This window comes from Syngnathus leptorhynchus, chromosome 2 (genome assembly GCF_054491065.1).
Source record: "Syngnathus leptorhynchus isolate UIUO chromosome 2, UIUO_Slep, whole genome shotgun sequence".
NCBI classification, from domain to species: Eukaryota; Metazoa; Chordata; class Actinopteri; order Syngnathiformes; family Syngnathidae; genus Syngnathus; species Syngnathus leptorhynchus.
In genome coordinates, this window is record NC_141196.1 from 14,573,052 (window position 1) to 14,598,931 (window position 25,880).

Sequence of the window (25,880 nt, forward strand, 5' to 3'; positions counted from 1 at the left end):
GTAATGGGAGGAAGTGTTGAAGAAGGGACTTTTGAATTCCACCTCCTCCATTTATACAAAGGGATACCCATTTACAGTAAATCCCAAAAATGAGTATGCCTCCCCATACAGTTTCCATTAATGTAGGACTATTGTAAAGGCACTGCCAGGCGATTCAATCATTGCAGAATTACATTTACTCATTTTGTCTGAATTAAAAAAAAAAAAGTTTATATCATAATGCCTTTTTGTTGTTAAATTTAGATTACTATTTTAGCCCAATGTAACCCTCTTTAGGTTGGTAAATCCCTCAAATAGAAATGTGTTGTTACTTTATGTTTAAATAAATAAATAAATAAATAAATAAATAAATAAATAACAATTTAATTGAATGGATCTATCTTGCTATGCTTTCTTTCATATTATGATCCATCAATTTTCTTTTATTGAGGTTCATGGATATGCTCAAGGCAATCATTGCTTACTTAGGGTGAGAGGCTGCAGGGTATATCCTAGGCTCGTCACCAGCCGATTACAAGGCAGTGAGATAAATGAGAATAAATACATTTGAGGCTGCGTGGATTTAGGAAGTGTGTTCAATGCAGTCAAATGACTACAGCCTTTTGTTAGATTGGAAACATGATAACAGTAGTTCTTTATTTTCCTATATATATTCCATCTGTGCATAATGATAATACGTATGCTTTTGGGGAATAAAAATGCCTCCTCATTTTTGATGAAGGCCTGAGCATACTACACTGTATTTTAATATTGGTCAATATAGTGACACTTGGAGGGTTAAAATGACACATATGAATTAGGTGGTACTTGAAAACATTGGCAAACCACTGCTTGACACCCAATATTTTTTGTCTCCTCCCTATGTCCAATGATTTGTAATAAATGATGAAATGATTCTACCCCATTCCGCCCTTACATGTCTCATAGTATTGGAATGTGAGTTGACCACAATAAAATGTGTGTTTTGAGTCACGGCTTTATCAACTCCTCGGTATTGCAATATGTGCATAAGTGGCTATTTTAAGCCGTCCTCAAAGATTTTATATGAGCGCGTACCCTGCCCCTCCTCTGGGTCCTCCCCTTCCACTGACTTGTCAAGTGTGTTAAGGGCGATATATCCTCCAAACAACCAGCAGCCCTAAGGTGGCTCACACTCTCTTGACATATTTGCTTCCTCCTCTTTGTGCTCTGCTCTTTTGATTCATTTTTAAAGCTGATTCGACTTTGACGTGATCAAAAAAAATCTTTTGGGGACAGCATGGCTTTGCGACAACAACATCCAGACAAGGAGCCGAGCATTGAGTTATTTGTTAAGGTCAGTATTTTCATTTTTGATTACAATTCCAACTTTTGAAAAATTATTCTTAGGTTCTACATTTTTTGTTTTTGTTTGGGAGAAAGGCTGTCGTCCAATAAGGAAACACTAATACTTTAAAAACAAAAAAGGCCAGGAACAGAATCAATATAATCAATCAAAAGACAACTCCTTTAGATTTGTTTGCATGCACACTTGATGTTTTCATGTTTGTATTCATCAGCTGAGCGGTGGCTCTTATTTTTTATTTTTTTATCAGAGAACAGGCACAGTCTTATCATGACCCAAGTGTGCAGAGCATGCTGTGTGATGACGACTGCATGGCCCCCAAAGCCTTATGCAGGCACACCCACCCAACCATGCACATGTAGTCAAGAAAATGGGTCCTTGTTTCTTAATAAACATCCATTTTCTATACCACCTAGTCTTTCTACAGTCACGGGATGCCTGGGCTTGGGTGGGGTACATCCCCAGTAAGCTGTTCCTCCCCCCCCAAAAAAAAACAGCTAAAAAATACCCAGGAGTTGTGAAATGTGCTTTCTTGGCTATGTGAGAGGAAAGGGAGGGACGGATGTTTTCTGGCTTTATTTGCCATTAGCAGAGTTATGGTGTGTCTTGAGAGTCTCAGCTGTTTAAAACATGACACAGGCACACACCCCTCCATACACAGACAGTCAAATTGGGTCCAGGGTTATGAAGGGTTTATAAATTGATCATTGAATTCTTTACAAGCAGTGGTAAATAACTAATTTTTAAGCGGTAGAAGTTGCCTCTAAATTTAACAAATTCACGTTATTGTCATGGTTTATTCTTGGTACTCTGATTTATTTGGAATTTTAAATGTTTCTTGCTCATATGAAATAATGGTATTAAATCAATGTATGAAGCGCTCTACTCTCTGAAATGATTTCACTCCATTTTCTACACTCATAATAATTTTGAAAACTTTAATCAACTCCCCAAATTATAAAACAACACATCAGGTATACAACAATATTTTTTCACTTTCTAATTCATTCTGTAAACCCGACCGAGCCCCCCCCAGTAGGTTTGGTCCCTGGTCCCTGCTTTAAATAGCCTGTGTGGTCATATTGTGAGCACATGTTCACATGTTCCGCCGCAACACAATGCCTGCCTCCCACCTTCCAGCAAACACCCCACCCTACGAAGGTTCACAAGCAGGAAAGAAATTTGTTTCGTTTTTCTTTGTGTGTACGGCAGGCCGGCCATGACGGTGAGAATGTGGGCAACTGCCCTTTCTGCCAGAGGCTCTTCATGGTCCTATGGCTGAAAGGAGTCAAGTTCACCGTGACCACTGTTGACATGAGAAAGTAAGCACTTCTCCTCTTCCTGTCAGCGTTATGTCCTCAAAGACTCTATGTATTAAAAGAGAGGAAATGGGATGTTGTTTATTTTACTCCCTCAGAACACTTCACACTTTTTTTGTTTTTTTTTAATACCCCAAAAACCAATAAGTTGTTTTGGCAAATATTGCTGTCTTTACTTTAGGAAGCCCGAGGAGCTGAAAGACCTGGCCCCCGGCACCAACCCGCCTTTCTTGCTCTTCAACGGCACCCTCAAAACAGACTTTATCAAAATCGAGGAATTTCTCGAGCAAACGCTGGACCCTCCCAGGTAATGTACTCGTACGTCTGGACCATTTGATGATGTCCAATAGATGAGTCCTGAGCAGCATGATGTACCAGTGGTTAGCATGTCTGTCTTACAATTCTGAGATTCAGGGTTCCAATGTCAGATACATCCTTCTTGTGCTAAGTTAGGATATTCTCCTTCTGTGGCAATTCCGAACACACTCATTTCAGGCTTCTCTAAAATAGCTGTCGGAGGGAATATGAGTGTGAATGGTTATTTGTATCTGCGATAGTGTACCCTAGGTTTATATGCTTTATAGGCTTCTAATGATTTATGGGCCTTCAGTTTATCTTTGGAGGTAGATGTAAATGTCTGGCCATTGCACGATTGGCAGTCCTGTGAGTGAGGGCGTAGGAGTCAATATATAATGACCCATCAGTCAGTCAACTATTTCAAGTAACATTGACAGTCGTGGAGAGTAAGTTTACTCACATATTCACTCAAATGGACGCTTCTGGATGGCGTCCATTCCTGTTAAAATGTGCTCAACGGCATTTTCAAGCGAGCGCTGTGGATCTTTTTGCCTCCAGCTAAGTCACATCGATGTCACATTGTTACAAATTTTGTTGGGGCAAATATTGAAGCACAGCATTAATGTTCAAAGTGTTTTTATATACATTAGACCTAGTACGCTACTTTAGTTTAATGTTGTTCATTATGGTGGAACTTGGAGCACTCAGTATTTTTTGGGATGGTACTATGGTGTAAAAGTTTTTTTGAGAGCTTATGTTATGCTGTTATTTTTTGGTTTGAAAAACAAGACGATCTCAAATCACCAGGAAGAGAAAACGTTAAATAGGAAAGTTGATTAGTGCACCGGATTCAACAAGTAGTGTTCATACCATTTTTATCGTTGGAAAGATATCTCTTTTGGTATATTTCTCAATTACATTGTTCCTAATAAGGTGTCCTACAATGAGTGCATGAAACACGAAATGACAAACATGTTGAAACAAAAATGTCCTCCCTTTGCAGGTATCCTCACCTCAGCCCTCTAAACAAAGAGTCCTTTAACGTGGGTGCTGACATTTTTGCAAAGTTTTCCGCCTTCATCAAGAACACACCAAACAATGCGTGTGAGTCAAAGTTGAGTTGAAGTTTTATCAGAAAGAGATGAAACAAATCCAAACAAAACTCTATGTTTGAATTTACAGTTCAGGAGAAAAACCTGCTGCGGGAGTTTAAGCGTCTGGACGATTATCTAAACTCTCCCCTACCAGAGGAAATCGACCACAACTCAAGAGAGACAGTCAGTGTATCTAAGAGGAAATTTCTGGATGGGGATCACCTCACTTTAGCCGACTGCAACCTCCTCCCCAAACTTCACGTCATCAGGGTGAGACAGTCAGTCTTAGCAAACATAGTAAACGTTGCTTTTTCTCTGACATATTAAAATTATTTTTGGCAAGCTATGCGGTTTATAATTTGATATATGTAATGTAGTCCCTAGTTTAGTAGAATTGCGTTTCAAAACGCCCCATCAAAGAGAAAAATCTGCAAAGCAGCAACCGCCCATACCACACATACTCTATTCTTTATATAAGTAAATTAAATGTGAGATTTAGAAAGCTGCAATATTGTGAAAAAGTGATATGGCGAGGGAAGACTGTACAATTTACAATTATCAATGGGATGATCATGGCCTTGGTCAAAATTATCTGCATGGGAAATGGAAATTAAAATGTGTACTACGGCTCAGCATGTGGGTTGAGTGTTTTGTATTTTTTTTAATGTTCTTTTCTTTTAATCCAGGTTGCCTCCAAGAAGTACTGCGGCTTTGACATCCCGGCCCAGTTCACGGGTGTGTGGCGATACCTGCACAACGCCTACGAGCGGGAGGAGTTCAAACAGACGTGCCCGGCTGAAATCGAAATTGAGAAGGCTTACTTCGGAGTGGCCAGTAAGAGGAAATAAAATGTTCATGCACCATCTGTAGAGGGTGCGATGTGGTGCCAAAGATATTACAGCCATCAGTTATGTTAAGACAGGGATGGGGAATCATTTTATTTTTTTGTTTTTGTTTTGGGGCTTTGTAAAACAGTTTCTCGAATCGCCGTGTTTGGCCCATGTGCCGCTAATTTCTCACCACTGTCTTAAGATCTCAAATCACAGTACATATATGCTTCTTTTATTGCTTCTGACTGTTTTAGTCACCGACGAGACTAATTGTGCAATTGACTGTTTACTTTATTTCCAAGATTTGTGTTTATAGTGTACATACGGACAGTATATTTTCAATGATTATTAGTAACAGCAACCCCCTTCAAAACGTTTCTTTTTTTTTAATCCAGAAAATCTTCTATTCCTGTCTGTTTTATTCTGTACTAACATAATTGACATGATGGAAATGTACCACATTCTTACAAATAAAACAAAGCGTGATTGTTATCTCAAGTCAAGTCGATGGTTAATTGTTGTAAACTCAGGTTAGCGGTTGACTGTTCACTGGCTTACCATTTTAGAAGTGAGGAACACGTCTTTATTCTATGACTCACTGCCAAAAAGTTAAAGATACAATTCTTCAAAGCAACCTGGGTGAGAGGCCTGGTCCTGAGGTAGGCCACAAAATCACATATGGGGCAGGATTTGGATCCAGAAGACGACATGCCACAAAAGTTCCATCCATTCATCTTCTGAGCAGCTTCTTCCTCACAAAGGTTGCGGGCGTGCTGAACTGGTTGTCAGCCAATCGCAGGGCGGGCGCACTTCGGCAAATAACCATCCACACTCACACTTGCATCTACTCAATCGGCCTGATTGGGAATCTGGGAAGATGTTCTTGTGTTTCTAGGAGTACATGCATGGGCCAGACATGGCCGTCAAAGAGGCCGGGGGGAGTCTGGCACCGCATACCTCCTTGAGCACCTCTTCTTTTGGCATTCTTCATCGGGGATGGAAATAAACGCTTATCTTCATTGACTCTGCCTGGCCGCACATTTGAAAGCCCCCACGCAATCAAAGTCACAAATATTGTAGTGTCAAAAGTGTAAAAGGCAACCTCAAATGGACAACATCAATAGCATCTCACATTTATTTTCTGTTGTTTAACAATGCAAAGTCAATTGGAATCCGATCGCTCAATTAATCCATAGGATAATCGGTGGGTGATTGACCGATTATAACAAATATAAATAAATAAACTGATAGCTGCAGCTTTAGTGGAAATATCACAAATAATACAGACACAACTTATCTAATACTTTATTCAGTCACAGAAAAGAAAATTTTACAACTTTAAAAAATAGATTTTCTACATTCACTTGTCATGTCTTGTGGACGTGTCATCACTGATATTTAATTGGTCACGCAGTACTTCCAGAAACATGCTGTTAAAGACACACACAATTAGTCAAGACAATTGGAACAAGGAAATGTTGCTTGTATTTGAACAAATACTACCAAACAATGGTACATCACTACAGAATCCCCTGATCATCACTACAGAATTTTCCTTATCTTAACAATTTTGTCCGTGATGATACTGATGTGTTTGACCGATATTGAATGAAAAGTATACAGTTTATTGAAAATGAGGCTGTTTTGTGGTACTGTCTGCTAAAAAAAAAAAAGTGTGTCAGAACAGACAATTTGCATGCAGATAAACGTCTGCATTGCTGACTCAGCTCATTGTTATTTATAGCATCAGTCATGGTTGTGAAATATTTGAAAAATAGTTTTCCCTTCCATCTTAGGATGCTGCCTCGTGACTTAACCCCAGATAAACGGAAGAAAATGAGTAAATCATGGCAGAATTATCCAAGAGGAGGGGCGAACAGAGGTGAGAGGAAATCAGTTTGTATCAAAACTATGAAAGAAAACAAAAGGTTTCTCCACCCTGAGTGTGCATACCTAACAACAGCACATATTTCCAGCCATCCATTAATTTTTATACAACAATATTTAACTATAGTTACACTAGTCAACATTTTTTTAGGAATTTATTTTAACCAAAGACAGAAGAAAACTTCTTGATGTTTTTTCTCTAGCACAGCAGGTTTTCACAATATAATAATAATATATGAACAATGATATAAAATGTAATCTAATACTATATTTAGTAGTCGTATTTATGAATTAAGAGATAGGTTAAGAGTTGGAATAGCAAACCTCATACATTGTATAGGCAGATATGTTTATCGCTATATCACTATTCTGCCTTTTGATCCAAATTACCAAATATGGTAAAGGACTACACCAAAATAAAATGGAACCCTAATTAATGTCATGGCTGGTATGCAAGATACGAATAACTTTGTGTTAAAATGTTGGCTCACCTCTTTTGTTGGTTTTGGGCAAGCTTTGCTCTGACCTCACAAAAGCTTGAGAGCGAAGCTTTTCGGCTGCGGCCAGCTTCAAAACCACTGCTTTAAGACCTTCAATCTTCACGAACGAACACATCAAAACATGATGAACACATGCAGGGAAAGTTTTTTTTAATTGATCATATACACAGATTGGCTCAGATTTACCATGTTTGCATAGTTATCCCGCAGAGTTGAATCCTCGAGGCCTTCAACCAAAAACAGAATATTCCACATTAATATTAATTAATATTAATAAAAACAATTAAATGCAATTACAATGATGCACACGAATACAGTATACATTCAATTACCTTTGTTCCAGGATTGCCTTTGCTCATTGTGCTGCATCAATAGAGGATACAGATTATTCACCTCCATTTGTTCCCCTTCTGTATTGTAAGAGGCATTGTCTGACACAAGCTTCTGAAGAAAATCTGTGCAGAAACACAATTCATATCACATATCTTATACAGGAAACAAAAAATGTGCCATGCCTGCTCAGCCATTAAAATTGCATCCTGTCACTTCCAATGCTGTAGAAAAAATATTTAAGGCCATATTTAGGTCGACCGATAGCATCGAGTTGTGGAACATAATGTAAAAGAGATTAAATACCAAAGCCTTAAACTGAAGTAGATAAAACAAAGAGAGTGCACAATAGTTTTTTCAAGCTAAAATAAAATTATATACTGTTCAATTGAAAACGAATAAAAAAAGTTGACAGAAAGTGAGCAGACAAAATAAAAAGTTTCCTCATTAGATGTGTTTATTTTTTTGATGAAATAAAGGGGAATACATTTCTTATTTCTCCTTTTTAATAGTGATGTATTCACTTATTAAAGCATATAAAGGCAAAAAGTAGCTTTTACATTGAGAGGTCATCAAGAAAATAAAGGACAGATCATTTTAGAGATTTTAGCAGGTCAAAAGAAAATAAAAACTATTAATGAGAAATTGATCTTACTTGACTGCGTGTCCAGGTTGGAGTCAGGATAGAGAGGTAGTGCATGCGTCCATCTTGTAACAAGGAGGTAAAGTACAGCTAGAAACAGCATGGTGACTTTGTCTGCAGTTGGCTAAGTTGCTACCGGCTTGGCAAAGAACTTCACTTATATATCCGCACGCCAGACATCCATCACAAGTGATCAATACATTATCATCAGAGCCAGCATTGCACCTTAATGGATTTTGGCGTCATGGACACCATTTAGGGGAAGCCTGTCAAGTCAGCTGCGGACTATCTGTGCTTGTTCAGGGGAGCCTAACAAATGTTTGCCCTTCCTCACTAATAACGCATGGCTGTCTGGCAAAGCCGCCATGCTTTATGTGCCCCAAGTCCACATCTAGTGTCCTCAAAAGCATCATCGCTCACTCAAGTCTGACGTTTTTGTGCCACACCACTGCCAAACTGACGTCATTGCAAGATCAGACGTCATTTTCTGTTAAATGACCCAACCAACTATTGTCTACTTCAGCAAATAAGTCAATTAAGGGAGGGCTAGGATTTCAATCAGGCCAGCTAGGATTTGTTGTTACAGTAGGATTTTACATCAGAGTTTCAAACCAGGGTTAAGGTTGAAAAAAAGGGTCAAGGTTTGAAATGAAATAAAGTTAGGGTTTTGAATCCGGTTTGGGATTTGTGTGCGTGGTTCTCGTGGCAGTCATTCCTTTTTTCATCCATCCTTTTATTCGTTCTATCCCTTCTTGTTCCCTCCCACCTACTTTTGATCCTTCTTTCCATCCTAGAATAAGATAAGGTCATTTTATTCAGTATACAATATACTGATATTTTTAATCCAGTATGTCATAATTTGATTTTTGTGTAATTAAATGAGAAAACCAGAAAATGAACAGTACATATTGCTTTACCAATAAATTATTCTACATCCACCATTTACAGATTTTTCAACTGTTTTAAATTGTCTGATTAATATTCTCACGGTGTAAAAAGTGTGTAGAATTTAAATTTGTCATCATCCGTCCTTCAGACAATAGGAATGGATAAATTGCACAGTGATAATTTATTCTCGTGTATTCAAGTGTACACTAGCTTGATAAAATAGTTTTTAAAAGACTGAAAAATGATCTTGGGCAACTCGAGAACGCTTGTAGCACTGCCAGGGCCTTTTGTCAAAGTGAAAGGTCTCTAATGACCCTCAAATGGTGTCGGATGACATATTAGCTTGTTTCAGCGGCCCTGAAGTTGTTACAGAAAATGACATATCATACATCTTGCTGCTGAGAAAGGCTAAACAGAAATTGATTTATATATATATATATATATATATATATATATATATATATATATATATATATATATATATATATATATATATATATCATCAGTGTCATTGGAGGAATCAGTGCCTTCTTCATCTTTATTTTTCCTGGTCTTTGCTTGGTGTTCATCATACAAAATGAACCTGTGAGTTTTTGATGAGGCCAACGAGGCCTCATTTCTTTTTATCTGGTGTGAATGTCACGACTTTCATTGTAATGTTATTGTAAATATATATATATATATATATATATATATATATATATATATATATATATATTGGTGAAAATTTAGGAATATACTGTGAAATATGTGAGAAAAAAAAAAGAGAATTTTTAGGGTGTTGATTGGATGACCAAAATGTTTTGAATTTCAAATTGGAAAATGTCAATGTGTAGTGTTGAATGTGCCCCTGGGAATAAATAGTGACTTCGGTATTGAAGGGTGTTGAATTTTTGGAAAATGTCCAAATGTTTAATATGTAGGATAAAGCGATCGATTTGAATGACGTATGTGCGCTATGACATCATTAACCACGTGTCAAGCCAGACCTTCAGCAATCACACGTGACCCGAGAGGCGGAAGTGTGTAAAATGTGAGGGCGCACATATTAAATCTACAAGTGGCTGCAACATTCCTGGCCATTGTTGCCAGTCTCGGCAATTTGGAGAGATCAGACTTGATAGACCAGTCTGAGCAGCGTCAGGAGTAGCCGTGTTGTCGCTTTTGCTGGACGTATAGTAAGGCATAGTAAGTTGTTTACGTTGACATTCTGCTAACTGTTAGCTTCTGGGCTACGGGGATTTGACATTTCTAAGTTGTACATTTATTTTTTCCAACAAACACCAATGGCTCATTTAAACGTTTATTGTAAATATCCGAGCCTGACTGAGCAGTGAAAATCTACGTCAATACTTAAATGCGTCTTGTCGTTACAGTCGTGTAGCACCTTAAGATATTTAAGCTGCTTTATCTAATTTGTCCACTCTAAGAGGACGACGCTACAAATCCCCTTTTACACTAGGGACATGACAAAAAAAACATTTTTTCTCTCTTCCTCCATATGACACGTGTCACCGGAGAGAGTTGGAATAAACGAACCAAAACTGGTTAAAATTTGTCAATAACAACTAAGGAACTTATGGCATATTAAAGGCTTCAATAATGTCGGTAAATGATGCAGTTTAGGAACTTCCTACTCCTTATTGTCCATATACTATATCTGCTATCAACTTGTATAGATTATTTGTGAAGATAAAAATGATCCCAAAACACCCCCCTTTTAATCACAACTATAAGCGTGGCTTGTAAATTCATTGACTGGTTTATAGTGGGAGTTTACTGTATCAGTTTTTCCAGTGACTAGCTGGTAAAAGAAAAATAAACGGGCAAATTTACCAATAGTGAACCTCAAATATGCAGGGGATTACTTTACACCAAGCTTTCAGTGAGCTCCCCTCATTACAGCAAGGTAACATGTTTTATTTGGTGATATAGAAGGGGAACCTGCAGGGTCGCGACCCTCGAAGACCAGAGTTTGATACATGTCTTATAATTGAACATGTGTGAAAGTACTGTACCCGCTCAGTCTTCTTGTTCTTCTTCCGCAGTCCTTTTGAGATGTGGTCCGAAGGAGGCTCATTTGTCAAAGGGGTGGCTCTGGGAGGAGTCTTCTACCTGTTGCTCTCGCTCTTGGGTGATTTCAACCCAACCTCCGAGTCTGTCTCGGAGTACCATCACCATCATCACGTCCAGGCGCAGAGTAACGATAAACTGAAGCAACTCTCTGAGTCCCAGATGCAGGAGTTGAAAGATCAAGTCCGTGTCTATTGTGTCATCATGGTCCAGCCGAAGATTCTGACCTATTGGGCCGCTGCCGTGGGCACCTGGAGCAAACACTGCGACAAAGCCGTCTTTTACACCTCTGAGTCATCCAAGGCCCTCGAGGCGGTCGACCTGCACGAAACAGATGGTTGGGCGAGGTTCTGTAAAGCTCTGAAGCACGCTTACGAGAACGCCGGGGACCTGCGCTGGTTCTTTGTGGCGCAGCCCACGACTTTTGCCATCATCGAGAACCTCAAGTACCTGCTGCTCACCAAGGACCCCAGCGAGCCCTTCTACATGGGCAACGCCATGAGGTCCGGGGAATTGGAGTACGTCGCGTACGAGAGCGGCATCGTCCTCAGCTACGAGGCTTTGAAAAGGTTTGTACGCGTGCTGGACGACAGCGATAAGTGTCCCGTCCAGGTGAACCGGCTGTGGAAGCTGAGCGAAGACAAGCAGCTGGCCGTCTGCCTCAAGTACATGGGCGTGTTTGCCGAACACGGCGAGGATGCCCTAGGCATGGGCCTATTCAACGGTAAGAGTGTGGATGCGCTGATAAAGGACAGCATGAAGAACAACCCTCAAAACGTGGTGGAAAGCTGCTGCCCCGACTTGGCTGTAACATTCAACGGCATGACCCCAAACGAGATGCAGGTGATGATGTATGGCGTCTACCGCCTTCGTCCGTACGGCCATGATTTCCACGACTTGCTCATGTTTGACCCGCCAGAAGGTTCGGAGAATGACTAAAACCCACTGGGTGCACCTGGATTTTTTTTTTTTTTTATATACTCGCCGCTTGAGTGGGAAGATGACTCCCGACTGAATCTTCACTGATGGACATTCTGTTTTTTTTGCCAGTTTTGTACCTTTTGCACTCTGCACCCTGTTCCGGTGGCGTAAATAAAAATTGGCAGTGGTCACTGACTGTCGTTTGAAAGCAAAGCTGGGAACTGTCGATGTGACATGGATGACCTGGAAATGTCATCATATATCGTTCAATAGCACTATTTTTTCTATTTTAAATCAGATTGTCTTCGTGTGGTCCTTTAGCTGCATTACACGGACACACCAACTTGAGATATGAATCCTATTTTAAAGTCTGCTCTAGATTTACAATGGAAGGGAAGGGTACGCTGGAAAAAAAAAAATCACTGACATGATTGAGGAATCTAATGCATTTAATTCAACCTGCCATGCAATTCTGAAAAAAAAAAAAAAAAACAACGTTTTTTTTTTTATCATTTTTTTATGTTAATGAGGTTTTATGAAAAAATATGTAATTGGTAAAAGCTTGAAGATTCACTGTACCAATTACAGACTGTGCAAGTCAAATGATTGTACAACATATGAATAACCTGCACTTGACACTGACAAGATATGTGAATAAAATAAAGTGGAAGTGGGTCCCATGTCCTGTCAATGATTAAGACAATTACATTCAAAACCATTTACACAATCTTCAGTGGCTGCTTTGTTATCATTGTTGTGGCCAATTTTCCATCTCTGTAGTGCTTGTGTTTTGTATTTTACTACTCTTGCTCAAATTAATCTTTAAGTCCAAATAAATGAGGTAAATCTAACATCAGAACAGTGTTAATATTGCCAAATTTGAAAGATAAAAGGCCGTAGAAATGTTCTCCTGAATTATGTGTGTCAGCTGAATCTCCATTTCACTCAACTATTTTATCAAATCTGGATCATATATCTTTCTTATGCCTACCATACACACACGGCCTTCATTTGCCAGACATTGTCCCACCGGGTCGTCACTGGGTTCCTCCGTGCAGGAACAAGATCACTCAAGTTGCACATCCAACTGTCTATATGGGTGTGCCCTAAAGTGGCAATTTCCACAAACAAGCCAAAGGGAAGTTATTTTTTTTTGTGGCGCAGGCATAGCTAACTGCATGTTGCAATTGCATCGTCAAACTGCTGATCAAGTTCTTGTATCGAGAGGGAGGTTGTCTCATGCCAAGGCCAAAGTATATTGTCACTGGGCCCCCTTTTAGTCACATAAAATACCGGAAAACGAATGGTCGAAAATGCTCCAGAATTTAGTACTACAGTACATAGTTCACTCGTGTTGGCTTGTTTCTACCAATGAATCTCGAGTTCAAACATACAATTTAGAAATAAAGCTTCAAATTCACTTGACAGTCTTTGAAATAAGAACATGTTTATGCATTTTAGAGTAGAGTTGACAAACCATAAGGGTTGGATGACTCCTCAGCCATTGTGCAAACATCCTGTTTCACATCTAACAGGTGCAGTGAGAAGAGACGAGTTCAAATGGAGAGATTTCTTTTAATCGGTGCACAATGATGAACTGGTACAAAGCCTTAAGTCGGTGGAAACAGCTGCTAAGTATTCATTTTAGCAGGAAGCTTGAGTGGGTGTGTTATTTATACGTTTTCATGTGCCACAGTCCGTCGTTCAGATAGTGAACATTCTCGATGCCAATGCCCTTGTTGACTTTTTCTCTGTTCGAAAAGACAAAACGATAGTTGTCATCAGGGTCATGACTGTCGACAGCTTTGATGAATGTACTTTGATGCTTACATGCTCTCTGCAGACAACTTCATGACGCCAACGCACAGTGCGTGTTGTTTGCCTTCTGCCATAATGGCCTACAAATTCTTGTTAAGGACAACATGCGCTGCAAAAAAGACTCACTTTGAAAGTAAATTTTGTTTTGAACATTTGGGCTTATTTTAAGGCGAGGAGACCTATTTGCACTTCTTTGGAATAAACATTGTTACGATTAATGTTAAAATTGAAGTCCTAATTTAGATATTGTGACAAATTGACAACACTATGTACAAATAGAGACCTCCTCCCCTAATACATATACTATCCTCAATACTACAATACTATCCTCTTATAGTTGAGTAAATAAATGCTCCCGCCCATTGTATGAGCAGATATGGCAAAGTATTTATGCAAGGTGGCTAACTGCATGCAAACCTAAAATAGATAAGGATACAACTACTGTGTCTGATTCAGCCGGGTAGAGTTTGGCGCCCGGTGACGTCAGTCCAGGACACATGATGTTGGCACCACTTAGGACATATTTGATGGCACCTTTGTCTACTTGCTGGTGAGGAAGAATAAAAGGATCTGTGAGGAGATAAGAAGGCTTGTTACCAGAAATGAATTTAATACATCTAGGACTGGAAAACGAAACTTTCCATCTGTGCTTAGGGTTTTATTTTTATTTTACAAACATTAAGGAGTCTAAACGTCTTACATTTATGCAACAGTCTCAGGGTGGGATAAAAGGGGCCTTCTCGCTGTCTGAAGAAGAGCAACTCTCCGTTCACGGTCAAGATTTCAATGTGTTCGTGACTGAAAGGTGAATAACAGAGATGAGTTGACAGATTCAGAAATCCAAAGGATGTAAATGAGAAAAATCGTACCATCGCACTATTTTGACAGGGTCCTTCTTTGGCATGATGTGATTGAGCCATATCTCGATGTCAGGAAACTGATCCACTAGCTGGTTCTTTATTCCTTTGATGACAGATGTTTTTAACTGTATACAGTTTGACACATTCTCCTTCTCGTCAAATCTGAAGCGGGGATCACAAGAGGAGTTTTAGTTCGAAACGAGCACAAGACAATATACAGCAATCGTAGACAACGGCATACTACATCGCTTAGCTTACAAGACCTTTGTAGCGTCGTCCAAATATGTATATATAATTTAACAAATGTAATATGTAAGGAACGGCTAGGAAAAACGACAAGAAAACACCTGCCATCCGAGCCTAGTTTGCTAGGTCTGTTAGCGTTAGCCCTCTTATCAAAATAGGTACGTACTTTTTGAACATCGTTGTTGGTCGTCTTTCCTTGCGTCCCCTGAGTGGGTCAAAGCCTTGTTTTCCACTCACTGAAACAGATATGGTATTTGAAACGCAAGTAGGGAACAATATAATAAAAAAATAATGCCAAATTTAAGCAACTTGCACGCTTATTTTTGCGACGACCGAAAAGCAGAGCAACGTTTTGCGTTATTTTTACGACAGTTCCCCTACATAAACCAACGCGGTGGAGCAGCTCGGGTCACCATCGTACCATGCCTTTATGACAGCCATATTGGCAGGGGCGAATTTCCCATCAAAGAAAATGAATGAACACTGTCATAAGGTCGTAACTTGCAAATTTCTCAACCAATTTTAGGACCTTGACTTGCGTGTCAACTCCAGTACAGAAACTTTGGCAAAAAGTATATTTAAAAAAATAAAACACATTTTACCTTTGAACTGTTATTCCTGGTTTCTACCCATCCATCCATCCATCCATCCATCCATCCATCCATCCATCCATCCATCCATCCATCCATCCATCCATCCATCCATCCATCCATCCATCCATCCATCCATCCATCCATCCATCCATCCAGTTGCGACCCTTGTGATGATAAGCGCTTGTAATGGGTCGATGGATACAAAGTTAAGAGAACTCCATCGTAAACAGTGGACTATGTAAGTATCAAATGGCGCCACCTTGTGGGTAAAACAGCCAACAGGGGTTGGAACACGTTGGTGCAAAAAGTACTTTTGTACAAAGTACTTCCGGTCGGGTCACTGAGTAGTTTTTCTTAGCCGTTTTTCTCGTTGTTACCAGTGGCTTCTTTACTCCTGCGTGAAACCACTCGTCTTCCAACTTTAGTTCTTTCATAGGTGTTCTTTTTGACGGGCTCCTTTTGTCAGGTATTGTTCGTCGGGGGACTCGACAACGCGTTTCAAGACGAGAAGAGGAAGCAATAGGCCACCATCTTTCTTTCGGATGCCAGCAGCAATAACAAGAAAGAGAGCAGGCTAGCTGCTAGTGGATCTTGTACCGGGACAATTTACTCTCTCCTATCTTTCTCCTCCGCGGGATAAGGAAAACAAGCTGAGGACGGCTTCGTGTGGAGCTCAAGATACGCCCATCAACGTTGAGCTCGTCCTTCTCGCTTGCTTTGGGAAGTTTCTGATCAGAAGACTGGCTGCTAAGATTTAGTATTCCCCGTTCTTTCATGTTTCCAACAGGTTTATCTTCCCCTAACCCCCCACCACCGCCAACCCAAGAGGCAAGAGCAGCGGCTACTAATGTCAAAAACGACAGCGGCAACATTATATCTTCGAAGAAGAGGAAAATAAACGGCTCCGAGAGGGAAGAGACCAGCGACACCATCTCCCCTTCGCCTCCCAAGACCCTCACTTCCTCCTCGTCCGCCTCCTCGTCGCCGGTGCACATCCAGAAGAAGTTGCGCTTCGAGGATTCCGTGGACTTCATTGGGCTGGATGTGAAAATGGCCGAGGAGGCTGCTGCTGCTTCGTGCTCCAACAACAAAAGCAAAGCTGTGCTCCTGGCCGCCGGCGTGGGGGGCCACCATGCCAACGGACTGACCAAGAGCGCGGCGAGCTCGGGGACCTTCTCCAACAGCAAGCCCGGCGCCGCCAAGAAGCTAGTCATCAAGAATTTCAAAGGTACACCTAAATAATAGTAATTATAATGCCACACTTCACACCATTTGCTCTAAAATAGGGATCAAGCCTAACGCCTTCTTGTAAGGGATTTTTTTTTTTAAATGCTTACTTACAAATGCCACAAGATGGCGACAAAACAAGATGATCATAAAGTATCAACACTGTGTCCCTGTCTGAATACCTGCACTTCCACCCAGCGATGCGCCACTATCATGGGCAGCATTTGCAGATGAAATAAAAACACATTACAGCTGTGTAAGACCAGTTCTGCAATTACATTAACCTTGATCCACCTTATTCTCGAAAGCTCCAGTAAGAAAATATATGTTCGACTTTCCATAAAACACTGGAAGTAGGAGGGAGCCATTCGTGGATCGGATTATTTGAAGTCAGCAATCATAATCTCCTACACCATTTAAAAAGTGTCTTGCGCAGCTTTGGAACTTGTTACTGTAATGTTTCAAAATCAGTAAAGTTTTGAACTTGCGCTCCGGACGAGGAGAGTATGTTGTTGTGATAATTGTTACCGTAAGACCAGCGCCTACATCTGGGTGAGGCACATTGAAGAATTAAGCCGCTATCCCGCTTAGCAGCGAATGATTGCAAATGCTGTATTCTCGTCAGGTTCCTTCAAGGTTGCAAATGTTCACCAAACGGTTGGCCGACGTTTGCGTTTTACTCACTTGTTGCAAAGGAATTTTGAACGACCTATTGGTATTGTAGCTTACTTTGGTGACGTTTACACAATAATAAACATTTGGAAATACAAGCAAATTGTAATTAGGCTACACGGGCTTTTCCTAGCTGCATCAGGAGAGAAGCAAAAAACATTGTCAGTTACTCTTTTGACTGTGCACAAGGTGCACTCGAGAATGGTCAGCAAAACAGAACACCTCAAAAGTAGATGACAAACTCTCAATGAACTAAATCAAACGTCAAGACCAAGAGTCCACCAAACAAAATCCCAATATTATTATTGAAATTTTATTTTTTTATTGTCTTGATTTATACCGGCGAGAGAGTCTGATCCAATCTCACTAACAGCAATTCTCGGGTAGGACAAACTCTGGGCAGACAGAGAGCAAAATGAACCAATTAGCAAAAAGTGGACAGTTTAATAAATGATTCCTGGGTTGTCAGCGGCTGGGATTTGAATGCGTACATGTGTTTCTGCTTCTTTAAAACGTATTCAATGCTGAGTGGTTAACAAACTATCATGTCTCTGCCGCGTGCCATTTCGAATGAGGATGGACTTCCGCCGACAAAGAGCGATTTGCTCAGGAACCAAACGTCACAACGAATAAACAAATGTGATTGCACGATTCGTTTTGAGCCAAAAATGAGCTGCGTGGAAGCCGGGTTCTCGAAAGGAAGTGGCTTTAGCTTGCCATGCTTGCATCCTTCTCACAATAAGATAATTCAATGACTTTCAACATGACCATGGAGCAAGGAATAACATGTTTCTAGAACCATTCATTTCTAAATTGTACTACACAGTATAGTTATTTTTAGTTGAGTGTCAAATTTGGTCATATATTTCTCATGAGGATAAGCGAAAATGTTGGCATTACAATCCTGTGTTGTTCTGCACCCAGAAAAGCCCAAGTTGCCAGAGAACTACACACAAGAAACATGGCAGAAGCTGAAGGAGGCAGTGGAGGCCATTCAGAACAGCACATCCATCAAGTACAACCTGGAGGAGCTGTACCAGGTAGCGTGTCCTGCCTTACCACCCATCGCTTTTTCCTCTTTTCCCTCTGCCTAAACTTCACATGCTCCTCTTAACCCTTCTGCAGGCTGTTGAGAATCTGTGCTCCCACAAAATCTCTGCCAAGCTTTACAAACAGCTGAGGGCCGTGTGTGAAGATCACATCAAGGCCCAGATTGATCAATTCAGAGAATATCCTTTTTTTATTGTTTTATTTTCCGTGAGGCAAGTCTGTTAAATTCATTGAGTCCGTCACAAATATACTAACCTGTCAGTAAGCTTACGTTTGCCTTAACATGGTTCTCACGGGTGCCCTGGACAGTGTACTCTTCCTGAAGAAAATAGACAAGTGCTGGCAGGATCACTGCAGACAAATGGTAGGTTTTAATGCTTTTGGGTGTTTTGTACTTGCTTTCATACAATAGGTGGATATTGTCATGACATTGAATTCAATTGCAGTAGGTAGAACACAACCGTTTTCCTATTCGAAATATCACTAGTGTTGTGTTGCACCAAGTACCGATACTAATACCTTATTGTGAATTTCAGGCGACAAAAGTAACGTGATACCATCATTTCTAGAAGTTTTATTTGTTTTTGGAATGAGTGCGTATATAAAAGAATTTGATTTCTTTTTAGAATGGCGGGATGCAAAATTGCTGGATGTAATTTAATCTGAATTTTCTTTTCTCCACAGATAATGATCAGGGGTATATTTTTATTTTTGGACCGTACCTATGTTTTACAAAACTCTATGCTGCCATCAATTTGGTGAGTTATCTCCAACCTTTTCTTTTCTATAAACCTTCAATGACTTTCTTGCTCATAAGCCTGTTCATCTTGCGCAGGGACATGGGTCTTGAGCTCTTTAGGTTCTACATTATTAGCGACCTGAAGGTCCAGAGTAAAACCATCGATGGCATTTTGCTCCTCATCGAAAGGGAGCGTAACGGCGAGGCGATAGACCGCAGTCTGCTGAGAAGCCTATTGAGCATGCTCTCGGACTTGCAGGTACTGTATAGCAATATTATACTGATGGCTCCCCTCTTTCCACCTGTTGACGAATGACTCAATTGAAAATGCTCTAATTCCGACAGATTTATCAAGACTCCTTTGAGCAGCGTTTTCTGGAGGAGACAAATCGCCTGTATGCTGCAGAAGGCCAGCGGCTGATGCAGGAGCGAGAGGTGAGATATGCATTTATATTGTTTTCAGTATGAAGAACTATTCAAATATGACACTAAACTGTCTTTTTTTTTTCAATTTGTGGCCAGGATATTTATTTACCGTGGTGCAAATGGGCTGGGGGGGGGGGGGGGGGGGGTTCTACTGGGGCAGGATTACCTTATATCAAAACCAAATCACATAAAATTACATCGCAGCAAACTTGCGTCAACAAAGATGGTTCCCTGCCTTGTTGAGAGCTATTCAGTAAATCTCACTGCCTGCCTTGCCACCATATGCTTACAGGTACCCGAGTATTTGCACCATGTCAACAAACGCTTGGAGGAGGAGGCAGACCGAGTCATTACCTATTTAGACCAGAGCACACAGTGAGCGTTCCACTTCACTTTGTCTGTTCATTCTGATTAAAAAACAAATAATAATTATTGCTTCTTTGCATTGTAGAAAACCTCTTATTGCCACAGTGGAGAAGCAGCTGCTGGGCGAACATCTCACAGCAACTCTGCAGAAAGGTAAGCAGTCGCTGAAATGGGAAAACAATTACATGCTCCAATAGAGTACAGCAGAAACAAATAGTTTAAAAATAACAGCTTATTCAGTTTATCATTGAAGAGGTTAGACAAGCCAAGGTCATGATATTTGGCACAGAGCGGGGTGCCAAACATAAATCCCGCACCACGTACAAATGAATAATAAACACACCTCAAGCAGATACAGCTCAATCTAGCAAGACATGTGAACACCTCTATGTACATAAAGGTTATTGTGACATTTTCCATCACACCACCCACACGAGATGGAGCCTTGATTTTGACTGAATGTGAATTTTTGCTCCAGGGCTGACACACCTGCTGGATGAAAATAGGATTCAGGATCTATCGCTCCTCTATCAGCTCTTCAGCAGAGTGCGAAGTGGCGTTCAAGTTCTCCTGCAACACTGGATAGAGTACATAAAGGTACATGTAGTGGAAGATGCTAGTTTCTTTGTTTTGAAAGTTTGAGTCTCACAATGTGCTCCAAACACATCCTGCAGGCGTTCGGGAGCACAATTGTGATTAACCCTGAAAAAGACAAAACAATGGTGCAAGAGTTGCTCGACTTCAAAGACAAGGTGGACCATATCATCGATGTGTGCTTTATGAAAAATGAGAAGTTTGTGAACGCCATGAAGGAGGCTTTCGAAACATTCATCAACAAGCGGCCCAATAAGCCCGCAGAGCTCATAGGTGAGATATTCTGCATAGTTGAAGTCTTAAATGTCTTCTTGTGTCTAAATGTCATTTATATTTCCAGCCAAACATGTGGATTCTAAACTGCGAGCTGGAAACAAAGAGGCAACAGATGAAGAATTGGAAAAGATGTTGGATAAGATAATGATTATATTTAGATTTATCTATGGTAATAATTAACAAGGTTTATAACAGTGGTGTCGTCTCCCCTTTGTGGTCATTGCTGAGTGTATATATTTTGCTTTTGCTCTCTTTTAGGTAAAGACGTTTTTGAGGCCTTTTACAAGAAGGATCTGGCCAAGAGGTTACTGGTCGGAAAAAGTGCTTCTGTGGATGCTGAGAAGTCAATGTTGTCCAAATTAAAACATGGTAAAAAAAATAAAAATAAAGCAAATGTTAAATGAAGTATTGGAAAAAAAAAAAAAAAAAAGGAGGTTTGTATGATTTGATTGACTGAATGTTTTCATTTTAGAGTGTGGGGCAGCTTTCACCAGCAAACTGGAGGGGATGTTCAAAGATATGGAGCTTTCGAAAGACATTATGGTCCAATTCAAACAGGTATGCATGCACAAAAAAATCTGTTGTTTCCTGTAGCTAATTAGCTGCAGTGCCCATTTTTGGAGAAAAGTGACAGGAAACGAATAGGTCAGATGGGTTCAGATGAGTGTTGCACACTGCAGATGTGTCACATCTACTATAGCTGATTTATATCGACGTACAAAAGAGGCCTCGGTTGAATTTGAAAATGTCGCATATGTATCAAAATTGAGCTGCAGTTTGAGCACAGTCTAATTTGCAAAACGGCTGTTGGCAGGGAGTTGACAGCCAAAGTGATCCTAGACAGCCGTCCCTCTATTTTCTGTAGCATTTGTCTTCCTTAGGATCACTGGAGAACTTGACACAATCTCAGCTGACTTTGTTTTCCAGGACTGGGTTGGTCAGCAGCCAATCGCAGAGCACCTATATATTCACAATAGAGTTTTCAATGAACCTAGCATGCATGTTTTTTACGAAGTAGGAAAAGCTGGATTGCACCAGAGCAAACAGCCAGAAGATGCGTCCTCAGCTTCCTCCCAACCAACCGCAAGAAGAATACTTGACCAAAGCATGTTCATCTCCTGCTATGTCGTATGTCTTTCAGTATATGCAGTGCCAAAACATCCCCGGTAACATTGAACTAACTGTGAACATCCTCACCATGGGCTACTGGCCCACTTACATCCCCATGGAAGTGCATCTTCCTGCGGAGGTTAGCAAATATTGATATAATAGCTGTTATATAATTTGGCGCGTTTGTAATAAATGCCTTGTCCTTATCTGCGTCCAGATGGTGCGCTTGCAAGAAATCTTCAAGACCTTCTACCTGGGCAAACACAGCGGCAGAAAACTGCAGTGGCAGTCGACGCTTGGCCACTGTGTCTTAAAAGCTGAATTTAAAGAGGTGTGGGTACTTATTTTTTAGAATGCCACAAAGTTCAAACAACAATAAGCCACTGCCTTTTTTTTTTTCCCCTCAACTTCAACCCCTGCAGCCTTGTTCATTCAAAGTACATTCATCTTCTTTTTTTTTTTGTGCCGAATACTTTTGCTGCATTACTACGACATCATGAAATCGAGTGGATGCGACTCTCTAACAAGTTAGCAAATTAGTTGAGTTTAGTTAGCCGCCACAGCAAGGATTTACTATTTGAAACACAAAAAGTCACAATAACTGAACAGGATTTTAGCTTTGGCCACGATGCGACGTATGATTCTAGTTAGGGTAATTCATTTTAAACCGAAAACAAACGTCAAAAGCCTCATTCAAATTTTGACCATATGTTTCACTATTTCACCCATCGCTACAGATACAATTTTCATAAGGTTAAGTATTTTTCTGAGGCACAATATATTAGTACTGTACAGTATCTACTTTATTTTTATGACTTGGCGGTATGGCAGCTCTGTCTTGTGTGCTTCAACAAGGAAATGGGAACATGCAGAGGAGTTTCTTGCCACATCGTTTTAAAAACACCAACATCTGTCAATCATACATCTCACAATGACATCACAGCTCTGCTTGGCCTGTGTTTTAGAGGCACCTCAGAGGAGGTTCTGCAAAGCCGTTCCATTGTTAGTCCACTGCTCCCAAAAAGTGTCAAAAGTGACCACTGAGGGCGGAGCAAGAACTTTTTGCTGTAGAACTCGCGCAGTAGAAAAGACCAAATTGTCCGCTAGTCTGATGAACTTCCTCGTATGGTTGTATCAACTGTAATGTGTTTCTCACACCAGGGCAAGAAGGAGCTGCAGGTGTCCCTTTTCCAAACTCTAGTGCTGCTAATGTTCAATGAAGGGGAGGAATTCACCCTGGAGGAGATTAAACTGGCGACAGGAATAGGTACGCTTGGTATAGCCAACCTCCCATTTCCACATCGCTGTCATTGAGCACAACTGATCCCGGGTGTCATGTGGTCTACAGAAGACGGTGAGCTGCGTCGCACTCTGCAGTCACTGGCATGTGGCAAAGCGCGTGTCCTCACCAAAATCCCAAAAAGCAAAGATGTGGAAGATGGGGATAAGTTCTCCTGCAACGATGAATTCAAACACAGACTTTTCCGCATCAAAATCAATCAGATCCAGATGAAAGAGACGGTACAGCTTTTGGGTCTCACGCTCACAGTGTCCTCATCGGGCATGTCGAGAGCAAACTTGAAAATGTTTGTCGCTTCAGGTGGAGGAGCAAGCCAGCACCACGGAGAGGGTCTTCCAGGATCGACAGTATCAGATCGATGCCGCCATCGTGCGCATCATGAAGATGAGAAAAACGCTGAGCCATAACCTTCTCATGTCAGAGGTGTACAACCAGCTCAAGTTCCCCGTCAAGGTGATGAAGCCTTTTTGCTTTGAGGAAGAATGCTGCAAAGCAAACAGTGGTGCTTTTGTGGTTCATATGCACAAAATGATTTCACTGATTGTTCAGTTATCAGTAGCTTGCTGTTGGTCAATACTGAACATTCCAGCTTTTGTTATTCCTCCAGTCAGTCAGTCCACTTTTATACCGTGCTTTATTTCCAGCCAATCCATCTTATTTAGGTGCATGGATACAATCAATTGAGATCCAACACAGAGGGATCTTGCTTTATAATTGAGTTCCATTACAACAGCGCAACGGAATCCAAAGTTGTGAGCAACAAGGCATTCGGGACGATTTGCAACATAAAACAGACAAAAGACAAATCTGGCATAGCACAAACCATAACAATGACTATGACAAATGATAGCTGACCCCCGACTGTTAGTTATAGTGAAACTAATGAAATGACTCAAACGACATGAAGGACAAGAGATTTTGCAAACAAAAATGATACAAACATGTTTAAATTCTTCCATCGTGGCCTAAATGGTGAAATAGCCTGTTTTTGTCCAGATTTCCATCCAACTTAATTGACATATGTGCCAGCCCTGGACATGTTTTGCTTACACCATCAATAAACAACAATCAGAAATAAACACCACTCGCCATCCCACTCAACACAACTCATTTGGACTGACACACAAAACAGTATACAGTATATTTAGCAGTGGTTATTTCACATTACTGCAGCAATGGTATACATATTTATGCAAGAGACCCCCACCCCCCCCCCCCCACTGAGTTAAATGTTCTCTTCAATAAGCACAAGCTCTTCCACTGCATTGTACTTAGGTTGTGTAATACATTTCATATTTGCGCATACATGAACGGTGTGGCTCAAATCCTGTTCCTCCTCTCTGCTTCTCCATGCAGCCTGCTGACCTGAAGAAGAGGATAGAGTCTCTCATCGACAGAGACTATATGGAGCGCGACAAGGAGAATCCCAACCAGTACAACTATGTGGCTTAGAGAACAAAACAAACAAAAATGAACAGTGAGAGAGAGAGAAAGAGGTACAGATGGTCATGAGTGATCCTCCGCCTCTATGAACCTTTTTTGCCCCAGTGGATGTTAATATGTCATTGTCAAGCCAGCTACCGGCGAGCAGAATGGATTCCGCTCCACAGGATGTTTCGTCAGGGGGTCCAAGATTCTGTGGACTGCGCCTGCATCAAGAATTTTGTCCATACTTCTCAGTGCCTCTGAGCTCACTGGACAAAGGATGCACACATAGACACGTTTGCTGTTTTTTTTTTTTTTCCTGTTTTTTTTTTTTTTTTTTTTTTTTTCAAGTGACAGAAAATATTTATTTTCAAACTTAAGATTCCTTGTCCACACATGCTCTTTGTTAGAGTCACTTTGTCCAATTATTTTCTTTAGTTTGGGGGGGGGGGCAGTTGGGGGTTCAGCACCTTGTAAATGCCGATCAGCCCCTATCAAATATGAGACTATTGGGCTACTTTACTCAGTGACTGTCAAATTCAAGTTGTCAAAACTGTGAATGGCAACGCATGACAGAAAAAAAGGAGCACTTCAATTTTCGTGCTATATTTTGTATTTTTGTTTAGTACAGTCCTTGGCTAGCCGACACGACATTTTAACCTGCTTACAGTCCACTGGCTCCCCCCCCCCAGTTTAAATGCCAAAAGCACATTTCATCATCATTTTGAACCTCTCACATTTTTTCCCCTTCGAAATGTTACACACTAAAGAGTTCTGCGGGGCTTGCGGGAAGTGATGAGTGTTTTGGCGTACAACATGAAAGAATAAACATCTTTGTACAAACATGTTAGGTTCCTTGCTTAAGATTAAAATTACTTTCATGTAGAGGTTAGAGCTTTGCAGTACTTCATTCGATTGCATGTACAGAGACTGAAGAATTTGGATGTGTGTTTTGGGGGGATGTGTTTTGTAACAGTTTTTGGGAGGTTTTGGTTTTTGGAATCTGATGAAAGTTCCCCGGCCTTGTTTCAAAATGACAAAAGTGCAGTGAAAAATCCCTGACAGAGGCAAT

The 25,880-nt window shown here is 40.6% G+C and overlaps 5 protein-coding genes across 5 annotated transcripts; 3 read left to right on the top strand and 2 right to left on the bottom strand.

The window, feature by feature from the left end:
* Positions 1-1,138: 1,138 nt before the first annotated feature.
* On the top strand, positions 1,139-5,357 carry clic2 (CLIC family member 2). The gene is made up of 6 exons (XM_085906104.1): positions 1,139-1,315; positions 2,537-2,646; positions 2,825-2,950; positions 3,944-4,044; positions 4,123-4,304; positions 4,721-5,357. Exons 1-6 carry the CDS (start codon positions 1,259-1,261, stop codon positions 4,880-4,882), a joined length of 738 nt encoding a protein of 245 aa, XP_085762230.1. The 5' UTR covers positions 1,139-1,258; the 3' UTR covers positions 4,883-5,357.
* Positions 5,358-6,176: 819 nt separating this feature from the next.
* Positions 6,177-8,327, bottom strand: urp1 (urotensin-related peptide 1). The gene is made up of 5 exons (XM_085906368.1): positions 8,237-8,327; positions 7,584-7,706; positions 7,438-7,478; positions 7,243-7,348; positions 6,177-6,294 (listed from the first exon to the last, which is right to left on the bottom strand). Exons 1-5 carry the CDS (start codon positions 8,325-8,327, stop codon positions 6,263-6,265), a joined length of 393 nt encoding a protein of 130 aa, XP_085762494.1. The 3' UTR covers positions 6,177-6,262.
* A 1,763-nt stretch (positions 8,328-10,090) lies between these two features.
* Positions 10,091-12,786, top strand: c1galt1c1 (C1GALT1-specific chaperone 1). Its single transcript, XM_085906553.1, has 2 exons — positions 10,091-10,300; positions 11,161-12,786. Exon 2 carries the CDS (start codon positions 11,171-11,173, stop codon positions 12,122-12,124), a length of 954 nt encoding a protein of 317 aa, XP_085762679.1. The 5' UTR covers positions 10,091-10,300; positions 11,161-11,170; the 3' UTR covers positions 12,125-12,786.
* Positions 12,787-13,661: 875 nt separating this feature from the next.
* Positions 13,662-15,651, bottom strand: mcts1 (MCTS1 re-initiation and release factor). Its single transcript, XM_085935521.1, has 7 exons — positions 15,633-15,651; positions 15,197-15,266; positions 14,794-14,946; positions 14,625-14,722; positions 14,361-14,494; positions 13,937-14,004; positions 13,662-13,857 (listed from the first exon to the last, which is right to left on the bottom strand). The coding sequence occupies exons 2-7, from the start codon at positions 15,205-15,207 to the stop codon at positions 13,776-13,778; spliced, it is 546 nt and encodes a 181-aa protein (XP_085791647.1). The 5' UTR covers positions 15,208-15,266; positions 15,633-15,651; the 3' UTR covers positions 13,662-13,775.
* A 136-nt stretch (positions 15,652-15,787) lies between these two features.
* cul4b (cullin 4B) lies at positions 15,788-25,693 on the top strand. Its single transcript, XM_085935488.1, has 21 exons — positions 15,788-15,861; positions 16,090-16,851; positions 18,447-18,562; positions 18,648-18,751; positions 18,867-18,936; positions 19,257-19,330; positions 19,408-19,570; positions 19,657-19,746; positions 20,030-20,112; positions 20,189-20,256; positions 20,582-20,700; positions 20,778-20,970; positions 21,038-21,142; positions 21,232-21,342; positions 21,446-21,531; positions 22,115-22,222; positions 22,301-22,414; positions 23,245-23,350; positions 23,432-23,604; positions 23,684-23,836; positions 24,740-25,693. The coding sequence occupies exons 2-21, from the start codon at positions 16,398-16,400 to the stop codon at positions 24,833-24,835; spliced, it is 2,586 nt and encodes an 861-aa protein (XP_085791614.1). The 5' UTR covers positions 15,788-15,861; positions 16,090-16,397; the 3' UTR covers positions 24,836-25,693.
* The last annotated feature ends 187 nt before the right edge of the window (positions 25,694-25,880 follow it).